Source organism: Urocampus carinirostris, chromosome 3, assembly GCF_059441175.1.
Source record: "Urocampus carinirostris isolate Australia breed hairy pipefish chromosome 3, RoL_Ucar_1.0, whole genome shotgun sequence".
Taxonomy (NCBI): Eukaryota; Metazoa; Chordata; class Actinopteri; order Syngnathiformes; family Syngnathidae; genus Urocampus; species Urocampus carinirostris.
In genome coordinates, this window is record NC_142351.1 from 62,915,185 (window position 1) to 62,934,909 (window position 19,725).

Sequence of the window (19,725 nt, forward strand, 5' to 3'; positions counted from 1 at the left end):
ATGAATAAACAAAAAAATAAACCTACTTCTACCTAGTGGTATAAATAAATGTTACATTTAATTGGTTGGAAGAAAGCAAATACACTGAAAAAAAATTACTTCTTCTTTTGTCAAAGCTAAAATTCTAAAACACGTTTTTTTCTCATTTCTGCATGGTGCTGTAAATGAAACGTAATTGGCTCCCTCTCCTGGTTTAGAAATTGGTGCGGGAGGAACAGAGACTCATAGAACGTGAACCTATTTTAAAGTAAACCATGATCATGTTTTCTTCTTGTTTAGAATATATATATATATTTATATATATATATATATATATATATATATATATATATATATATATATATACTAGAATCAGATATTTCTCTATTTTTATTTTCGCACATTGCACCATTGCACTATTGTTGTGATGCACTTACTATTTAGGCCAGTCTTCAAGCATTACCTTAATATAAAATAAATATCTTCCTATTCATCCCAACATTCTTTTGATCTGATTTTCCCATTCAACTCTTTTCCATTACGACTTCATCCTGGAGTGGAACGTCTAATCTCATTGTAAAGCATGTACAATACGTTGCAATCAATGACATTACAGAAAATACAAATTCTAACTGCTGTTTATTATTTGAATTAATTTTTGTGTAAAAATATATATATATTGTATATCATAAAAATATACCTTTAATTCAAATTATAATCTGGACAAAATATTTCAGTTTAGGATTTTTTTTTACAAGGCTCTTCCAACGGAAACGAGCATAATTTGAGTCGTGCTAGTTATCAGTCAATAGGTCAACGAGCAGGGGCACTTTTGTTGGGGTCAAATGTTTTCTAAAGGTGAGGGCCAGAAGCCTGCAGCGCCTCGGATTTTATTGGCACCCATGCAAAATTTGAATCAATCCAAAAAGAAATAATAAAATGAATTAAAACGTAGGAAACGGTCAATGATCTGCAAATATAATTACCATTTAAAGCAATTGTGGCTTTGAAAATGCATGAAATATTTTCATTGTCAAATTTATTGTCAAATAAGCCAGTGTTTTTCAACAAGTGTGCCGGGGCATACTAGTGTGCCGTAAGATCTTGTTTAGTGTGCTGCAGGAAATCGCCCAAACTCATCTTTGCAAGAATGATGCCGTTGTTAAGTACCTTTACTTTCTTCCAATAATCAGACGAGTAACTGCAACACTCATCTATATCATTAGGTGCCAGCAGATTACTGTTAATTCTTTGTACACTAATTATCTACTCATGAGGTAATACCAGGAAATATATCAAATGACTCATTTTTTGTTTGCTTATTTTAATTCTTATTTGGTTATTTTACAATAAAAAAAACAATGTTTATTCTACTAGCAGATATTTTTTTCTTATTGTAAGCATTATTTTTGTTTGCATTTCTAGAAAAACAAGAATGAAAAACAGATTTAGGACTTAGTGAAATTAAAAATTAACCAAATGAATGATCTGTATTACCACCTGAGCCACAGTGACTACAAATGAAAAGAAACACTTTCTACTGTAGATATAGGCAGCTTGATAATTTAAGGTTTAAATAACAACAGCATAAAATTGGAACAGGGGATTCATTTTTAAACACTTTGATGGATGCAGTTTTGATGAGAAAAAAAGTCTGCCTTGGCTCAGAACAGATTAAAAAACACTCTTATATGTTGCATGCACAAAATACACCACCGATGAAAGAAGACACAAGTCAAGTCAAGTCAAGTCACACTTATTTACACAGCCCTTAATCACAAAAATGTCTCAAAAGACTGCACAGGATTACAATTACAAAATTGCACAATTACCTGATCTTAAACCAGCATGAAAAAACTAAGTAAAAGAAAAAGTATGTATTTTATGAACTATGGGTTCAAATGTTATCAGCACCCCCAAAAATAAGCTAAATTGCATGATTTTGGGGGGCTGTGGATCTCAAGCTCATGGATTACTTTTTTGTACTTGTGGTGACATATTGAGTAAATACTTAAATATTTCAATATACATGAATACATACATGAAATGTGAAATAATAAAAAAAAAGTTTACAAGTTTCCGTATTGTTTCACAGAAAAAAAGGTATATTTTGAAATAATAGTACCTCTGGCTGTCCTTTTGAAAAATTAAAAAAAATCATTAACTGTTACGAAAAAATCCTCAATTTTTAGAAAATATAAAATTGGACAGAACAAATTTTTTTTAACAGGAACATATAATTGTTGTTTTTACCCTCAAAAGAGTGTTTATTTAAAAAAATAATCTTGCTTACCCCTGTTAAAAAAACTGTTCATAATCTTATTGGTCAAAAAAAGAAGATATACTGTATTTAACTGAGAAAAATATTATAAAAATATTGGATAGAAAATTTGTATTTCAAAAGAACAATTCTGCCTGTCTCTGTGAAAATAATATAAATGTAATTAACTAATAGACAAATATCTATAAATATATATTTCTAAATTATCAAAAAGTGGCCAAAAAATGTGTTATTTTTAACTAAAATATATGTATATTAAAATAATAGTATTAGTTGCCCGTTTACAGGCTTATTATATTTTGTTTTTAATTTTTTTTATTAATGAATAAAAATCTGTTTTAAACATGTTTTTTTAAATAAGGTTACTTAAAATATTTTTTTTTACTAAAAAGTATTATTTACAGAATATAAGTATGTCTTTTTCTTTTAACGGTAATCCATCACAACTTGTCACTTGGTACTTTGCGACCTTTTAGCATTGCAGGTTGAAAAATATTCCGCGATCCATTATCCCCCATCGCATATTGCTGCAAGTGGGGGCCAGGATAGCGTAATTATCTGGCCTGCCAACTTTGTTTCCCCCTTACTTTCTATCAAAAAGTAAACAGCCCTGGTGTGGCAGCAATCCATTATCTCCGATCAACTATTGCTGCAAGCAGAAACCGTCACAAAGTTTGTTGGGAAGTGAGCTGTCTTGGCCCACTTAAAATGAAACGCACTGTTTTTGCTGTTCTTTACTAAAATGAACAGCAGCTGTGTGACCACAATCCATTATCCCCAGTAGACTATTGCTGTGAACAGGGGCTGGCCGAGCTCATATTAAAAGTGGGGCCAGGACATGGTGTGGGGGGGTGGTCACTGCTTCGGTCAACCTGTGTGGGGTTCTAGTCCCTATTAACTGCGATAAACACAGGATTACAGAATTTAAAATGAAAATCATGGGCGTCATTGTAAAAAATATTTCATTGGTAGAAATAAAAGAGTCTCTTTAATTTATGAAAAAAATGGTACAAAATGACTTGTAATTTAACAGAAAAATAAATGTTGTTACACTAAATAAATGTGTGTTTTGAAATAATGATAAAAATGTTGTCTGCCTTTGTAAATACAAACAAAAAACAATAAAAAAAGAATAATGTACGTGTCTCTTAGTTTTGAAAGTGTCAGAAGTGGACAAAACATGTTATTTAACCAAACATCTATAATAATATGTATAATAATAATAATTGTGTTTGTTATTAACTGATTAGAAAAATCAGTGCCTCCTTATTTGTAAATCATCAACAGTAGACAAAAGAATATGCTATATTGCAGGGGAGAGGAATTTCCGCCATCTTGCTAACCTCGATCTTCTCTAAATCTTTATGAATCAATTCAATCTGTTCATAACCTTGAAATTGAAACCGTGATGGACGTTTGACTTTGTCCTTTTTCCAGGTTGCTGTGACGATGAGACTGAGAGCAGACGGTGCTTGCAAGTCGGCCTCCTGGCCCGGCAGGTTGTTGGACTCCAGGCACTGCGTTTTTGCGCTCACCCTCTTTACACTTCTAATGCAGGTGGTGGTGGAGGCCAACTCATGGTGGTGAGTTTTTACATATTTTGCTACCAGAAAAAAAAAAACATTTAAAGGGACAGTGTGTCTTATTTAGCGCCTCCTAGAGCAGGGGTCAGGAACCTTTTTGGCCCAAAGAGCCATAATAGCAAAAAATGTTTTAAAAATAAATTGAGAGAGCCACATCATATATTTTCAGACAAAATTGAAAAAACTGCCAAACACGCTCTCGAGACAGAAGCTAATTATTCAGCACATTTTATTTCACTGTGTGTCATTTGATGATTTTAATCAAATGTATGAAATGATAAAAATGCCAAATCCTGTGTCCCAAATCAATGCAAATATACCATTTACAATTTGTCTTCCACCTTCAGTTAAGAGTGTTGAGGCCATTTTTTTCCATGAAATTTGTCCTTAATAAAGGTTTCAAAACAATGTGCATGCAAAGTTATTTTGTAAAAATGTCACAAATTATATAATTATAATTATATTCACTTTCGGTGTAGACTGCACTTAGCTGAGAGAGAGAGAGAAGGAAGTGCCTTGCGCTGTGTGCAGGGATCCGCCCACCCGTACTGCTCATGATTTATCAGTTTAAATAGTTTCTTATCGAACTTCTGCATTGAGTTGCTTCGGCTTTATATGGACCAAAATCGGGATGAATTCACGTGACTTTGGAACCCCACAGAGATGTGCAATAGTTACATTTTATTTCGGAGCCATATGTACTCATGAAAAGAGCCATATATGGCTCCCGAGCCATAGGTTCCCCACCCCTGCCCTAGAGGTATAAAAAAACAAAACACAATATTGATCTGACTAGTGAGTAGGGACGCACAAAAAAAACCTAATTGCGATTTTTCAGACCGATACTGCAATTTGAAAGCGATTTTTGATTTTAAAAGAAAAGTGCATTTTTGGTGTTATATTTGTTTTTTTGTACTTAACCTACCAGTACATGCAGTCTTTCATGAATGAGGTTGAAATTTAGTGGGGAAAAAAATGGCATCATTTCATGAACATGTTTTATGAGGAATACCTAAAATATGACCTGCGATTGACTGACAACCAGTTTAGGGTGCCCCCTGCCCAGTGCCTGAAGATAGCTTGGATGGACTCCCGCAACCCAAGGTGAAAAAAGCACCTGCGGCGCAGGAAATGGATGGACGGAATATGACAATATTCCAACTTTTTGAAGAATAAATTATGCATCAAAGGGTTTATACTAGCGACAGGGCCGTCAGACTGTTGAGAAGCAAAGACTTGTCTGTCTCTATGATGTCACAGTCACTGGTCCTTCTGGAGTCTCTCCAAATGGCCACTTTTGTAAAATCTTAGACGTACCCCCAGATAAATGTCCAAAATACCAATGTGTAGTTTTTCAACTTTGACCTGACACCAGGTAAGGCCTCATGCTATTGCTCTAGCTGTTGTCCAGCCAAAATGCCCATGCTACATTCATCTGCAGGCATGTGATGGCAAAAAAATGTCAGGCAAAATAAAAACCTTCAATTTCTGTGTGTTCTTATTTAGATTACTCAATGTGAAGCACTTGCAGTGATTATTTCAATTGGGGACAAAACTTTAGAATATTACCGTTCAAAGGAGACCAAAACTGTCAAAATTCTCCAAACTGTTCAACAACCACATTCAATTGTTCTGGAGAGGGATGGGAACCATCAGGTTGGTCTTGCTTAAGACACACCACTGGAAATGGTGCCCATACAACACTAGTGGTCAAGGAAATCACCCAAACCACCCACTTCTTAGGTGAATTTTCCAGGATTGTTATTGCGTTGAATTTAAGTAAACAGCGCCTTCTTCTGGGGAGCTTTTTAAGGCTTGCTTTTTATGAATCCTTGGGGAGAAAAAATAATAATAATAATAATAATTTCCTTTGTATTGTCATTCTGTGTAACAATGTACACAGAACGAAATGTCGATACACCTGACCTGTTGTAGCGAGCCGATGCAGCCGCAGCCAACAGAGGGCGCCGCCATAAAAAAACAGTGTCCCGCGATTTCACAATCGCCCGACGTCACATCGCAATATCGATTACTTTTTGGTCAATCGTGCAGGCCTACTAGTGAGCGGAAAATACATTAGCTATCACACAAACAAGCATTTTCCTAAAAACGTGTAGTTAAAAAACTCTCATTTTTTTGACCTAACATGCCCCTCTGCTAGAGAGACAACGTCATTTTTAGCCATCTTGCTGCTACGGGTGACCAAAATCCTCAAAAAGCCTGGGCAAAAATAGTGAGATGTAAAATGATCCCTTCTTGTCACAATGAGTCTCCGTGTGCTTTGCAGTCTGCATTTTCACCACACAATACAGCAACATCTAGTGGTCAAATAATACACTACTTCCTTTTTTATGATGTTTTTTTTTTTTATGAGACTGCTTGGCCTAGCATGTTGTCTGTTTGTTTGTCTATGTTTTTCTCCACCCGATGATTGGAAACACACAGTTCTAAATAATATACAAATGCACGATGAGTTTTGGAAACGTTTATGACTCTAAATATGCATTTGTAAAGTACACCCCTGGAATATAACATTAATTCGTTCGGAGTTAAGGTTAACAAAATGCTGTATAGCGGGGGATACAAACCTATGGCAAATAATAATGCCTTCTGAACCCCCTGTAACCAAGGTTTGAAAAAAAAACTAAAAATAACAATATAGTATACAATGGGTACATTTATGTGTGATACACATGCATTTGATTAAATCACATTATACATAAATATACATATAAAGGAAAAATGGCATTTGACTTGACCTTAGCTGGTACAGTGAAGTTAGTGGGTGGATGCAGAGGTGGTAGGCGGCAGCGGATAGAACTTTAAACTGATTTTAAAACTTCCACTTATATGGATTGTCATGCTCTTAAAAGATTTCTTAATTGTCTCTTCATTTTAAATAATAATCTAAATCACTGATTCTACTGCAAAGGTAATGATCTGGGTACCCTCTTCTCTTTCCTGATAATTGCAAGTTTTGTTTTCCATGGTTATCATTCTTTTGCTTCCCTCTTAGGCATCACTCCGGACCCAAAGCGAATAAATACAGAAACAGAAAATATAGTCATGTATAGCAGTCTTAACAGAGCACATGATATCCTGAACTGAATGAAGAGAAATGCATTGTGGAGAGAAGTTCAGCCGATTGGTATTTTCCTGATGCCGTGATGCAAACCAATAGCAGTTCGGAATCATACAAAATATTAACAGATGGCAGACCTTATCTTAGTGACATCATTCTTCATACACACAAATATTGCAAGGCAGGTTTATTATATCCTGGGGTCAACTATACACATACGTAAAACCACTTGCCAAATTTGAGTTATACATGCGCGAGATCTCTTAAGTTTTTTAAAAAAAAACATCATGTAAAATAAACCGTTTTTTTTTTTACTAAATTGTAAAATCCAAAACATGTAAAATATAAACCTACAATCTTCAAAAATCACTTAAAAGGAAAGTGTGTAATATTGAGTGCCTTCTAGGGGTACACAAAACTTTCATTCAGTACATAAAAACATTTATTTAAATACTAGGCAGAAATACATGCAATATCATACAAATGTCAATTTTTATTCAAAAGAACGAAGAAAAGAAATCGCTTGAGAAATGTGTATTTCTCTTCATAATTGAAATCCTACCTAGAAGTTGCCGCCATGTTTGTCTGACATCTGGCTGCCGTACAGTGCTCTGGGGCTCTGGTTTTCGTTCGCATTAGACCATACAGTGCCATCTATTGGTCAAATATTACACACTCGAGCTTTAAAATATATATTTTTGAAATACAGTAAATAATAAACAGTGTACTTATTTGACTAAAAATAAAATATGTATCTGCTATACTGGATATTTATCACATTTTAAGTGTAATTTTGGTATCGCTCTGGCATAAAAAAAATATGTGAAATGGGAGAAACAATAGTAAAAATTAGCAAGCATTTTTTCCATATGACATATTAAAATTAAATTATTATAAATATATATACTGGTATATAATTATCTATGTATAAATAATTGAGCCAATGCGAGTTGACAGTGTCCGTGCTAAATACATATAAAATTATTATTATCATTTTTTGGATCTGGGGCATGTCTGCGTAGTGTCTATATGGCTTCAATTTTCCTGGTTTGTGTGTTTCGTCGCGCCCCCTCCCCAGTTGATCGAATTACATGAGCGGCTAATTGTCTCTCTCGGGGAGGGGGGCTCAGGGATGGCTTTCTTGGACCAGATGCCCGAGGGGGCTTGTGGTGCTGCCATTTCTTACCCAATTTTTTTTTAGCTGGGAAAAAGTGCAAAAATCTTCTTGCGTGAGAAAATCATGAAGAGGTGGAGGGATGGGGGGCTCCCTTTCATCTTTTGTAGCTTTAGCTGGTGTGAGAAAGCCCAAGCCAACCAACTCGTGGTGGTGGTGTGCTGGATTACTTCAAAAAAAGAAAATCAGTTTTAGTTTTCAGCCATAGTGGGATTTTTTTTTCCAGACAGCTGTCAAATAAAAAAATAAAATACAAAAAAAAGGAAAAACACTTGGTCATGGGACATTGACTCTCGGCTTGAATTCCTTTAACCAGAGGAGCGTTGAGCTTTTTTTTCTTTTCTTTTTTATCTCGTGGAAACCTCCAGGGAAACGCAACAAAATATTAAAAACATATATTTTAAACAAATGTAGAAAATAATTTTTTTCCAATATGTATATTTTTATTTTTATTTTACTAAAAAGCTAAATATTGATCTGCCATACTTGACACTCGACATATCACATTTACAAATACATTATTATTGAATGTCCTGAATTTTATTCCATTGTATAATATTTGTGAATGTTTGTATTGACCTTTTACATGGAGAAATGATGAACTGGTTCTGCAACGAATACGTTCCCCCCACACACCACCCTTCAGAATAAAAGAAAAAGGAATGACAATAATTAAAACACACAAATAAATACATTTGAAAAGTATATTCCAAACACTGCACTCTACTTACTGTATATATTAAATTACAACATCTACATATACAAAACTACACTACACTACTTGTTTTTCATTTTGGGAAAAAATTGAAAGACACAACAACAGCAAACCTAGATTTAAATGAACAAAACATGAAAGGAAAAAAGACAGGATAAGTTAGGACACCGATCAGCTGTAACCAGTATTCCCGCTAAACTGCGCGCGTGCGCAATTGCGCACTGCTCGCACATTCTCTGCGCACAAGAAAATCTAGCCGGCGCACAAAAATGAGGGCTCAAAATTACTAATTAAGAAGCGACTTAAGTCAAAGTTACAGTGCATGAAGGTAAAAATACACAGGTTCCCCTGGCAATGTGTCCTAAATGCAGTATTTTGAAGTCGAGTCAGAGTAGAACGAAGTTGAGTAAAGTTAGTAGTGTTGGTCGAGAACCGGCTTCTTCGGCTCGGCTCACTAAAAGGAACCGGCTCTTTCGGGTCCTAAACGGCTCTTTAGGTTGTTTATGCTTCTTTAATCCCAACATAACCAAATATTATGTAAAACTATGCACAAAATGACTTAAAAGAAGAAGGGAATAGAACAAAAAAAATAAAAAAAAATAACAAAATGAAAAAGTAGTGAAAAGCTGAGAAAAAAAGAAACAAAAGGAAGAGAAAAAAAGAAGGACAAATTTAGAAAAAAGCCAGAAAAAAGAAAAGAAAGAAATGTAGGAAAAAAGTAAACAGAGAACAAAAAGAAAAAAGTAACAGCTCGGAAAAAAAACACAATGACATTTTTTTAAAGGAATTAAAAAAAAAGTAGAAAAAAACACGGAAAAAATAAGAAAAAGTTTGTGTTGCATTCAAATAATTTCCAATTATATCAAGTGAATCTTGTTGCCAACATTGTACTTCCACTAAAAAATGTGATTAAGTACAGTTCTGTATCTTGCAACCGACTAAATAAGCCCCAAAAATGTTAATATTATGCAACAAAATATATCAGGAAATAAAAAGAAATGGATATCTTGTGAAAGAATTGTAAGAACAAATGACGTTTGTAGGCCGTACAACCTTTGCAATAGTACATGAATCAATTCGTTCAAAAGAGAAAAATAATTTTGCATTGCCGGAAACTCAGCAAAATGTAACTTCATGTCAAGTTTTAGACATGTTTGATAATTAATTATCTTGCCACACTTTGGATTATGGTTGCTCACTGTTGTTTCAAGCGTTGCTCACCGACTTTGTGTGAACGCTCAGACCCGTAGAAAATTAGAGGGAACATTGGCTGTAACTGAATACGACATACAAGGTTGAATAAATCAAGAAACTTTCCCGGACGTGGAAAGAACAGAGAGTGCTATGAAGGGACCATAAAATACTATATTATGCAGGCACACTAACATGCTCTAACAGAACAAAACATGAAAGGGAGCCATGGTGGGATATGTTGGACCACAAACGTAATCTGATTAAACACAAAATGGTGAGGGAAGTGATCATGCTAGCATGTGAATAGAACTGCAGATTGTTCTTAGATCAACAACTCTAACAGAATAAAACATGAACGTAAGACGACACAGAATATGTACTCACATGTGAATGGCACAATAACAAGAGTGCAGAGACAACAAGCCCAAAAAACATATCGTTGGAACACCGACTGTCCTCAACTGAACAAACCCTGAAAGGAAGAAAATGCAAGATATGTTGCAACGCTAACTCTAACTGAACAAAACACAGAAAAGGAAGTATACTCTCGCATGGATAAAGGTAATAAATAACGCTCCAACACAAACCAGCTTTAACAGAACAAAACATGGAAGTTAATACAGAAGGCTATGTTATAGCACTAACCAGCTCTGAATTTAAAAAGAAGACAATGCTGGCTAGGTACTCGCACATGGACAGAACAATAACAGGAGTGCCAAGACAATGAGAACCATGAAGTGTAATGTTGGAACACTAAGTGGCTCTAACAGAACAAAACATAAAAGGAAGCCATGGTGAGATATGTAGGAACACATATTGAACAAAACCCGAAAACGGAGGGCAAAGGGATCATACACCGGTATGGTGAGTGCCATGACAACGAGGCCATGAAATAAAATGCAACGAGCATCGACTGAACAAAACATGAAAGTGACCTCAGGATATGTGTTACATGTTAAATCAGTATAAATTGGAGTGCAGAGACAAGACAATAAAACAGTATGTTGGGTGGCTGTTTCTACTTCCATGTTGATGTAATGGTAACAGGAGCGCCATGATGACGAGACCAATAAATAGAATTTTGGGACACTTATGAGCTCTAACTGAACAAAACATGAAAATAAAAAGGAGAAACATATGTACTCACACGTGGGTAGAACAATAATGACTGTCACCATGAGACCATGGAATAGACATTTGAAGCACTAACTAGCTCTAATTGAACAAAACATGAAAGAGGGCTTCAGATTAAAATAAGATAACAAAAAATTGGTACTTATACGGACAGAACAATGGGAGGCAATGAGACCGTGAACCGTAAAGTCGCATCACTTACTGGCTCTAACAGAACAAAACTTGAAAGCACGACGATGCAGGACATGTACAGAAAATGATATGAAATATCTCCTATTTTGTAATTTAAGTTAGATTGTTTATCCTTTTTTGATCTGGATGCCTGGTTTGGGTCCTCTATTGATTGACGTTTGCGGTCACTCCAACCTCTCCCCCTTATTTTTCTTTCTTGTACGCTTGTGCAGGTCGCTAGCGATGAACCCCCTTTTGATTCCGGAGGCGTACATTATTGGGGCGCAGCCTCTGTGCAGCCAGCTAGCAGGCCTTTCGCAGGGCCAAAAGAAACTGTGCCAGCTGTACCAGGACCACATGCAATACATCGGGGAAGGCGCCAAGACGGGCATCCGTGAGTGCCAGTACCAGTTCCGGCACAGAAGATGGAACTGCAGCACTGTCGACAACTCATCCGTATTCGGACGTGTCATGCAGATCGGTAAGAGTTGGTACTTGTCCAAGACCGGGGTTTGCACTGGTGATTGAAATCCTTGAAAATGCTTGCATTTTAATGTTGTGTTTTCAAGGTCAGGAACATTTTGGAATTTTCGGCAAAGTGCTTGAAAATGCTTGAAATTGTTGCCATTGCCGTTTTTTTGGCAGTCTGACTTTACAGACAATGTTCCCTCTAAGCTGCGTGTGTACGGAATCGCTCACTGCCCAGAGCTTTTCCGACACAAGAAAATCTAGACAGCTCACAAAAACCAGGGCTCGAAATTGCTAATTAAGAAGCGAATTAAGTCAAAGTTACAGTGCATGGAGGTAAAAATACCAGGGTTCCCCTGACGTTGTGTTCTAAATGCGGTATTTTGAAGTCAAGGTCAAAGTAGAACGAAGTTGAGTAAAGTCAGTAGAGTTTTTCGAGAACCGGCTTCTTCGGCTCGGCTCACTAAAAAGAACCGGCTCTTTCGGGTCCCAAGCGGCTCTTCAGGTTGCTTTTGCTTCTTTAATCCCTACACGACCAAATATTATGTACAATTGTGCACAAAATGACTTAAAGGAAAGGGGGAAAATGGAACAAAAAAGGAAAAAAATACCAGAATGAAAAAGCAGTGAAAAGCTGCGAAAAAAACGAAACAAAAGGAGAGAAAAATGGGGAAAAAAAGAGCAGGAAAATTTCAGAAAAAGAGCCAGAAGAAAAGAAAGAAGCAAATAAAGGGAAAAAAACGTAATAAAGAACAAAACAGCAAGAAAAAAGTAACAGCTAGGAAAAAATAAACCCAATGAGATTTTTTTTAAAAAGGAATTTAAAAAAAAGAAAAAAAAACTGGGAAAAAGAGGAAAAAGTTTGTGTTGCATTCAAATAATTTCCAATTATATTAAGTTAATCTTGTTGCCAACATTGTACGTCCACTAAAAAATGTAATTAAATACAGTTCTGTATCGTGCAAAGGACTAAATAAGCCCCCAAAAATGTTAGTGTTATGCGACAAAAGATACCAGGAATAAAAGAAATGGAAATCTTGTGAAAGAATTGTAAAAACAGATGACGTTTGTAGGCCCTGCAACCTTTGCAATCGTACATTAGTCAATTCATTCAAAAGTGAAAACTAATTTTGCATTGCCGGAAACTCAGCAAAATGTACCTTGATGTCAAGTTTTAGACATGTTTGATAATGATTTAGTTGCCACACTTGGGGTTGCTGTTGCTCTCTGTTGTTTCAAGTGTTGCTCACCGACCGTGGAAAATTAGAGGGAACATTGTTTACAGACCATACAATAAATGAAGAAAAATGACTAAAAGTGCGTAAATATAACGCAACAATGCCTTGCTTTCAGACATCATGTTGTCGTCATGTAAAGCGTCAGCGCTCCCTACTGGTCGCACCCAAGAGGACAACTCTATTTAAAAAACTTGTTTTTTTGAGCTCAGCTCACTCTTTTGGGCTACCAAAAGGCTACTCAGATTTTTCCTTGTCAATAATAATAAAATATTATGCAACACAATATTTAGTTATTAGTAATGTGGGCAAGAGATCCCTGAAAAATACATGAAATATAAATTAAAATATTCACAGATCTACAAATAAATTGTAAAATGCAAAACAAATTTGAGCTTTTTACACACTGAACAGATTTAAAGTTGAACCACAACACAAAATCCCTGAAAAGGCAAACAATAAAATAAAAATTAAACTTTAACTCAGTGTTAAATGACAACATGCAAAAAATAACCCCAAAAACTATTTACAATTCTATTGTAACAATCCTGATCCACTAGAAAACACGCAAAAAAATATAAATGAACAAAAAGCAAAAGATTGGAGGATAAATGCACTCTGCTTCAGAGCAATCAATAGAATTAAAATGAGTCTAAAGTTGGCAAATTTTTCAGCTTTTTATACATACAGTACTTCCTTTTTTTTCTGTCTTTCGGATTGAACTGAAATATTACCCAACACCTATAGATCTCTTTCCGTGTTTTTAAACAAGTGTTAAGCGTGAATCGTTGAAGCAGAACTGGTGTCATTTTATAGCAGCCCACTGACACAAAAAGCCTCAAAATAGCACAAAGTATGTGCTAGCAGCAAGACAGTAAATTTAAGTCATCAGTCAACAACTACGAAAAATCTTTTTGGGGGGCATCGGCACTGGATTTCTTCCTTTTGAGGTACTGCAAAAAATGGCCTTCAAAAGCATGAAATGTACTCTAAATTGCCAAAGAAAAATGTGTACAGACCCTGCAAAGATGCACCACAGGAAGTGTTGCCCCACTAACCTGGTGGTTAAGAGAATGCTGTAGAGGTAGATAGAGTGACCAAACATTTTGCTCATGTATAACTAGTGATACATCAGAATATAATAATTCAAGTAGAAGTAAAACGTAGTTTGTAATTGATGACTTGAGTAAAAGTAAAAAAATACTTGATGAAAGAACTACTCAATTACCGAGTAACTCTAGCAATGTCTTATTTAATAATAATAATATAATAATAATTTCCTTGTATTGTCATTCTGTGTAACAATGTACACAGAACGAAATGTCGATTGCACCTGACCCGTTGTAGCGAGCCGATGCAGCCGCAGCCAACAGAGGGCGCCGCCGACCACTTTTTAAGTCTTAGGAATAAGTGTGCCTTAGCAGAGACAGACAGACACTTACATATGTTGAAGGGATTAAAGTAACGGGTTTGAGGTAGCAGAGTAAGAATACAGTTTCTTCTACACATTTTTTCTCAAATAAAAGTAAAAAGAGCAGTGATTTAAAAATACTTTAAGAAGTAAAAAATGTCCCTAAACGCGCTCAAGTAAATGGAATGGAGTAAATGTAACTTGTTATTACCCACCTCTGGATCTGTGAACTGTGAATTGATTTCTGACACAGATGTTGTTCAAGCAAGCATGAAACCAGATCATGTTTTCTTTGGGTTCGCTCCAGAAGGGGAAAAAAGTTGATGATTTTTTAAATTTAGGTTTCTGGAACGTAAACTCAGGAATGATACATGAAAATCAATTGTTCTCTTTCCTCTGCCCTCTATTTCCTTTCCTTCTTTCTCTCATTCTCTCTTTGTAACTTCCTCCCTGTTTTTCTTTGTCTCACTGACTATCTCTTTCCCATACTTTGTCTTTCTTTCTCCATTTCTTTTTCTTTTTGTTTCTGTTTCTCTTTCTTTCCTTCTCTCTCTTTTCCTCTCCTCTTTCCTTCTCCCTCAATTTCTCCCCCTTTCTTTTTTTGCCTTGTTTCTCTTTTTGTTTCGACTAAACTTTTTCCATTTATCTCTTTCTCTCTCCCTTTCTTCCTATTCATTTGTTCTATTGCTTTCTTTTTTGTCATTTTTCTTTCCTATCTTGCTCACTTTATTTTTCTCTTTATTCATATACATTTTTCTCTTTGTTTCTGTCTTTTCCTTTTCATCTATCTCTATTTGTCTGTCTCTGTCTCACTCTCTTTTCTCATTTTCTGTCTTTTTTTGTTCGTTTTCTTTCTCTCTCTCTCTCTTGCTTTCCTTTTTTGCTCCTACTTACTCGCTATTTTGGGATGGAATATTTGCATTTTTGCCTGACATCAAAACAATAAAAGACTTGATTTTTTTCAGTAAATTTGTAATGAGTCCAGAATGAATAACATTTTTGTTACTTATATAATTACAAAAAACTATCACAATATTCTCAAGAGTATATGATTTCTTATGTTTTGTACTACTCCCTTTGAACAAATGAACAAGGGAAAGTTTGTTTCTCTCCTTTTTTATTAGTCGTTTTTTTCCCTTGATTACAACTGACATGTCATACTTTTCACCTGAGTACTTTGCTAGCATCTGTTTTTGCTAGGACACTTATTGTTTTCTCGTCTGCATGAAACCGTGCAGCCAGAACGTAATTTGCCAAATCGGCGGTGGTTGACTTGAATTAATTCCGAGTGCCAGAATTCATCACCTGACATCAGTATCTTATAGTGGGGTTCCCTTTTACCAAACGTCTTCATCAGTGCTGCTATTTAAAACGTAAGCATAGAAGAACATTAATTCTGACTGCAGGCCAAAATGGGGAGGATGGATTCCCAAAAGTCAAACGTCTGAGTCATAAATCCTTTCTTCCAAGTGATCCCTGCAGGATACAAACTTTTTAAACAGGCTTTCTAGTTTCTTTCCTCTGTTTTTGTCGTTACAGCTTTTTGGGTGCCATTTTTTTCCTCCATCAGAGACTTCTAGTAAGCTTCAACCTCTATTGCTTATTCTGTCAGCCTGGCTCCAGTTTCAGCTGCATTTTAAAGGGACATTGAGTATTGTATAGTGACCCCTAGTGGTATAAACACATCATCTTGTATACAGTATTTTAAAATGTGGTAGGTTACAAAATTTGCAATAATCTAAAACAGGGTTGGGGAACCTTTTTGACACAAAGAGCCACAATGGCAAAATATTTATATTTTTTTGTTTTGAGAGCCGTACCATATATTTTCAGAAACATTTCAGCAAAGTGTCTCAACAGTAAACCTAAACTGCTTAATGGTCTTCCATATAAAGGATTCCTTAGCAATGTACAGCCAAAATGGGGTCTGTTAGTGTGACACCTAGACTGTAAATTCTAGTGGGGAGTATGCGCTTTATATACCGGACCAAACTATTCATGCTATTAGTGCTATTTCGCCTATGCGCGCACTAGACTTGAAGACTCACTTGTCAGAAATTGAATACTATAGATCAAATTAGAGACATGTATGGCTCGCGAGCCATAGGTTCCCGACGCCTGATCTAAAATAACTTTGGACGACCTTGGAAGAAACCGTTTTTTTCACAGTTTTCTTCTTATGTTATCGATTTGGCTGCAGATATGACTTGCTGCTAGCTGCTGCTGCCATTTTTGTTTTTTCACTCAAGGCACCTAAGGATGATCCTTAGAAGCGATAGAGCAGCAATAGGACTTAAGAGTAGTTCACCAAAAAGTGACAGAAGTAGTGTTCTACCAAGAGTGCCAGACCTCTGATCCAAAGGTGTTCAGCTGAGTCCTTCTTCCTCACCACAAAGTTTTCAATGGCTGTCTCGGCATTTCCCTTCATGTGATGCCAATGGCAGAGCTGAATAATGCCTCGGAGTGGAATCGGATAAGGCCTGCGAGGTCCTTCTTCGAAAGCTGGAGTTCTTCGGAAGGGTTGGGTCTGTGAGAGAGAAAGAAAGTAAGACGGTAATGTTGGAGAGTTTGAGGGCAGCAGTGTCTCTGAATAATAGCTTTTTTTATGGACCTGTCCTTTGGGGTAAACAATTGGTGAAGGGATGAACCCTGTTTTGCCTGTTCATCGGCCAATTCATTACCTGGCAGGTTTCAATGGTCAGGTACCCAAATTATTTGATTGACACGGTTGCGTTGGAAGGCTTTTAAAGCGTCTTGGAGGGCAAGGGTTAGAGTGGGGTCGTTGGTATTGGGGTTACTGATTGCCTCGACTAGGGATTTGCAGTGGGTGACAATGGAGGCCGAGGACCAGTCGTTATATTCTGAGAGCCACTAGAATGCAACGTTCTTGGCCACGGATTCCCAGTGGAAAAAGCTGCTAAAGGTCCCGGTCAGGGCATGCCATTCATATACGACTCATTTCTGCATTGGATGACCATGCTCGCCCCTCCATTTGTTGTTTCATTTACCGTGGAACCATCAGTAAACCGATAGAGGTCAGTTGGCCAAAGTTCTTCAATCATTTCTCTCTGGAGCATTAAGTGCTTGTTGCCGTTGTTATTGTTGTCATTGTTTATTACTCCAGTTTTGTCCTTCAGGGTCACTTCCCCTCCACAGCTGGACTTCCGTGATTCAGGTGTCTTCATATTTTTCCACATTTTCCTTCTCTAGCAACTCGCTGTTAGCCACTTGGCTGTAAGCTATGGCAAGCCGCATTTGTTAATGTTAGCTCGTATTCCTTTTTCACTTCGTTCACCTTCTACAGATGATCATGAAGCGGACATTGGCAAGTCCAATAAATCAGGCATGTGGCGTTTTCTTTGTGGCGCTTTCCCTCTCTAGCCACTCACGTTAGCCACTGGGCGTCAGGTTATGACTGGAGACTAACTTGCTATTGTTACTTCCATCCAAAATGAAGTCAAGTCAAGTCAAGTCATTTTTATTTGTATAGCCCTAAATCACGAAGAGTCTCAAAGGGCTTCACAGATCATTACACTATATTACACAGACTATTTTCAGAATATTATCATACATTCCCCTGCTCTGGAGCCGACGAAAAGAGTAGGTTATTCATATGCTATAGAGTAGAAGTGAGTTTTAAGCTTAGATTTAAACATTTCCACTGAGGTTGCAGATCGGATCTCAGGGGGAAGAGCATTCCACAGCACCGGTGCCCGGATGGAGAACGCTCTCGAACCAGCAGAACACTTCTTTGCTCTTGGGATCACCAGAAGACCGGCACTCTCAGAACATGGGCTTCGTACCGAGACATAGGGGGAAATCAGATCTGAAAGATAAGAGGGAGCAAGTCCATGTATGATTTTGTATAATACTAAAATAACCTTGAAATCACATCCAAGGCTAACTTGGAGCCAATGCAGGTTAGCCAAAATCGTTGTGATGTGATCAGACTTTTTTGTCCTAGTTAAAAGCCTCGCTGCGGTATTTTGTACCAGCTGAAGAGACTTGATTCTAGACTTCGGGAGACCAGAGAGTAGTGCATTACAGTAATCGAGACGTGAGGTAACTAACGCATGAATTATAATTTCCGCATCCGACTGAGACAGTATAGAACGAATTTTAGCAATGTTACGAAGATGGAAGAAAGCGGTTCTAGTAATTTTCCTTACATGCGTTTCAAAGGATAGATCAGGGTCAAATATGACACCTAAATTTTTAACTGAGTCACTCTGTGTGATGTGACATTTGTCAATGTTCACAGCAGTTTTTGAGAATAAGTCACGGCATTTAGATGGACCAATGACTAACATTTCGGTCTTTTCAGAGTTAAGACGCAAGAAATTGAGTGACATCCACTCTTTTATCTCAATGAGGCAGGCCTCCAAATTTCCACAGTTTAGTGTGGCAGATTTCTCCAACGGAAGATATAGTTGAGTGTCGTCTGCGTAGCAGTGGAAACTGATATTGTACTTGCGAATAATATCACCTAATGGAAGCATGTAAATGCTGAAAAGAAGGGGACCAAGCACTGAACCCTGCGGATTACCACAGGTAACATTGAAGGGCTCAGATGTCATTTCGCCATATTTAACACAGTGCGTCCTATCTGAGAGGTAGGATCTGAACCACAAGAGGACGGTTCCTGAGAGACCAATCCATTTTTCCAACCGTTCTAGTAGGAAATTGTGGTGCACTGTGTCAAAAGCAGCACTCACCACCTATTTGAGATCATCAAGTGACAGTTCACTAAAACTGGACAAATTCCCTGGACAGACACCCTGTCGTGCATCTGTAGATTTCAGCCCTTTAATATGTGTGGTATTAATAATGTCTTTAGCAATTTCTTCCTGTATGCATTGAATCTTCTTAGTAAAGAAGACCATTAAGTCATGAGCAGAGTGGGTCGAACTATCTGCGATAGCCTGTTGCCTTGTAAGCGATGCTACAGTGTCAAAAAGGACTTTGGGATTGTTCTTTTGAGACGCAATCACCTTCGAAAGGTAGGCCGATTTTGCAGAGGCAAGGGCCGCTTTATACTTTAACAAGCTGTCACACCAGGTTTGATGGAAAACCTCAAGCATTGTAGGGCGCCATTTTCTTTCCAATTTCCTGCATTCTTGTTTAAGGGTTCTAGTTTCATCAGTAAACCAAGGCGTGCGTCTTTTAGGACGTGATTTAAGCTTTATGGGCGCTATTGAATCCAGAACACTAGCCAGGGTGGTATTAAACTCATTCATGAGTGAGTCAATAGAGCCATTGTATGAAGGAAAGGACGCAACTGCGCCAGGAAGGAGTTCA

General features: G+C 36.9%; 1 protein-coding gene across 1 annotated transcript in view; it reads left to right on the top strand.

The window, feature by feature from the left end:
• The window catches only part of wnt5a (wingless-type MMTV integration site family, member 5a), a 48,611-nt gene that overhangs the window by 22,735 nt on the left and 6,151 nt on the right, over positions 1-19,725 (top strand). Inside the window, exons 4-5 of the mRNA XM_088332912.1 lie at positions 3,698-3,843; positions 11,547-11,794. Of these exons, the coding sequence (XP_088189038.1) occupies positions 3,710-3,843; positions 11,547-11,794 (382 nt within the window). The 5' untranslated portion in view covers positions 3,698-3,709. The remainder of the gene's footprint in view (positions 1-3,697; positions 3,844-11,546; positions 11,795-19,725) is intronic.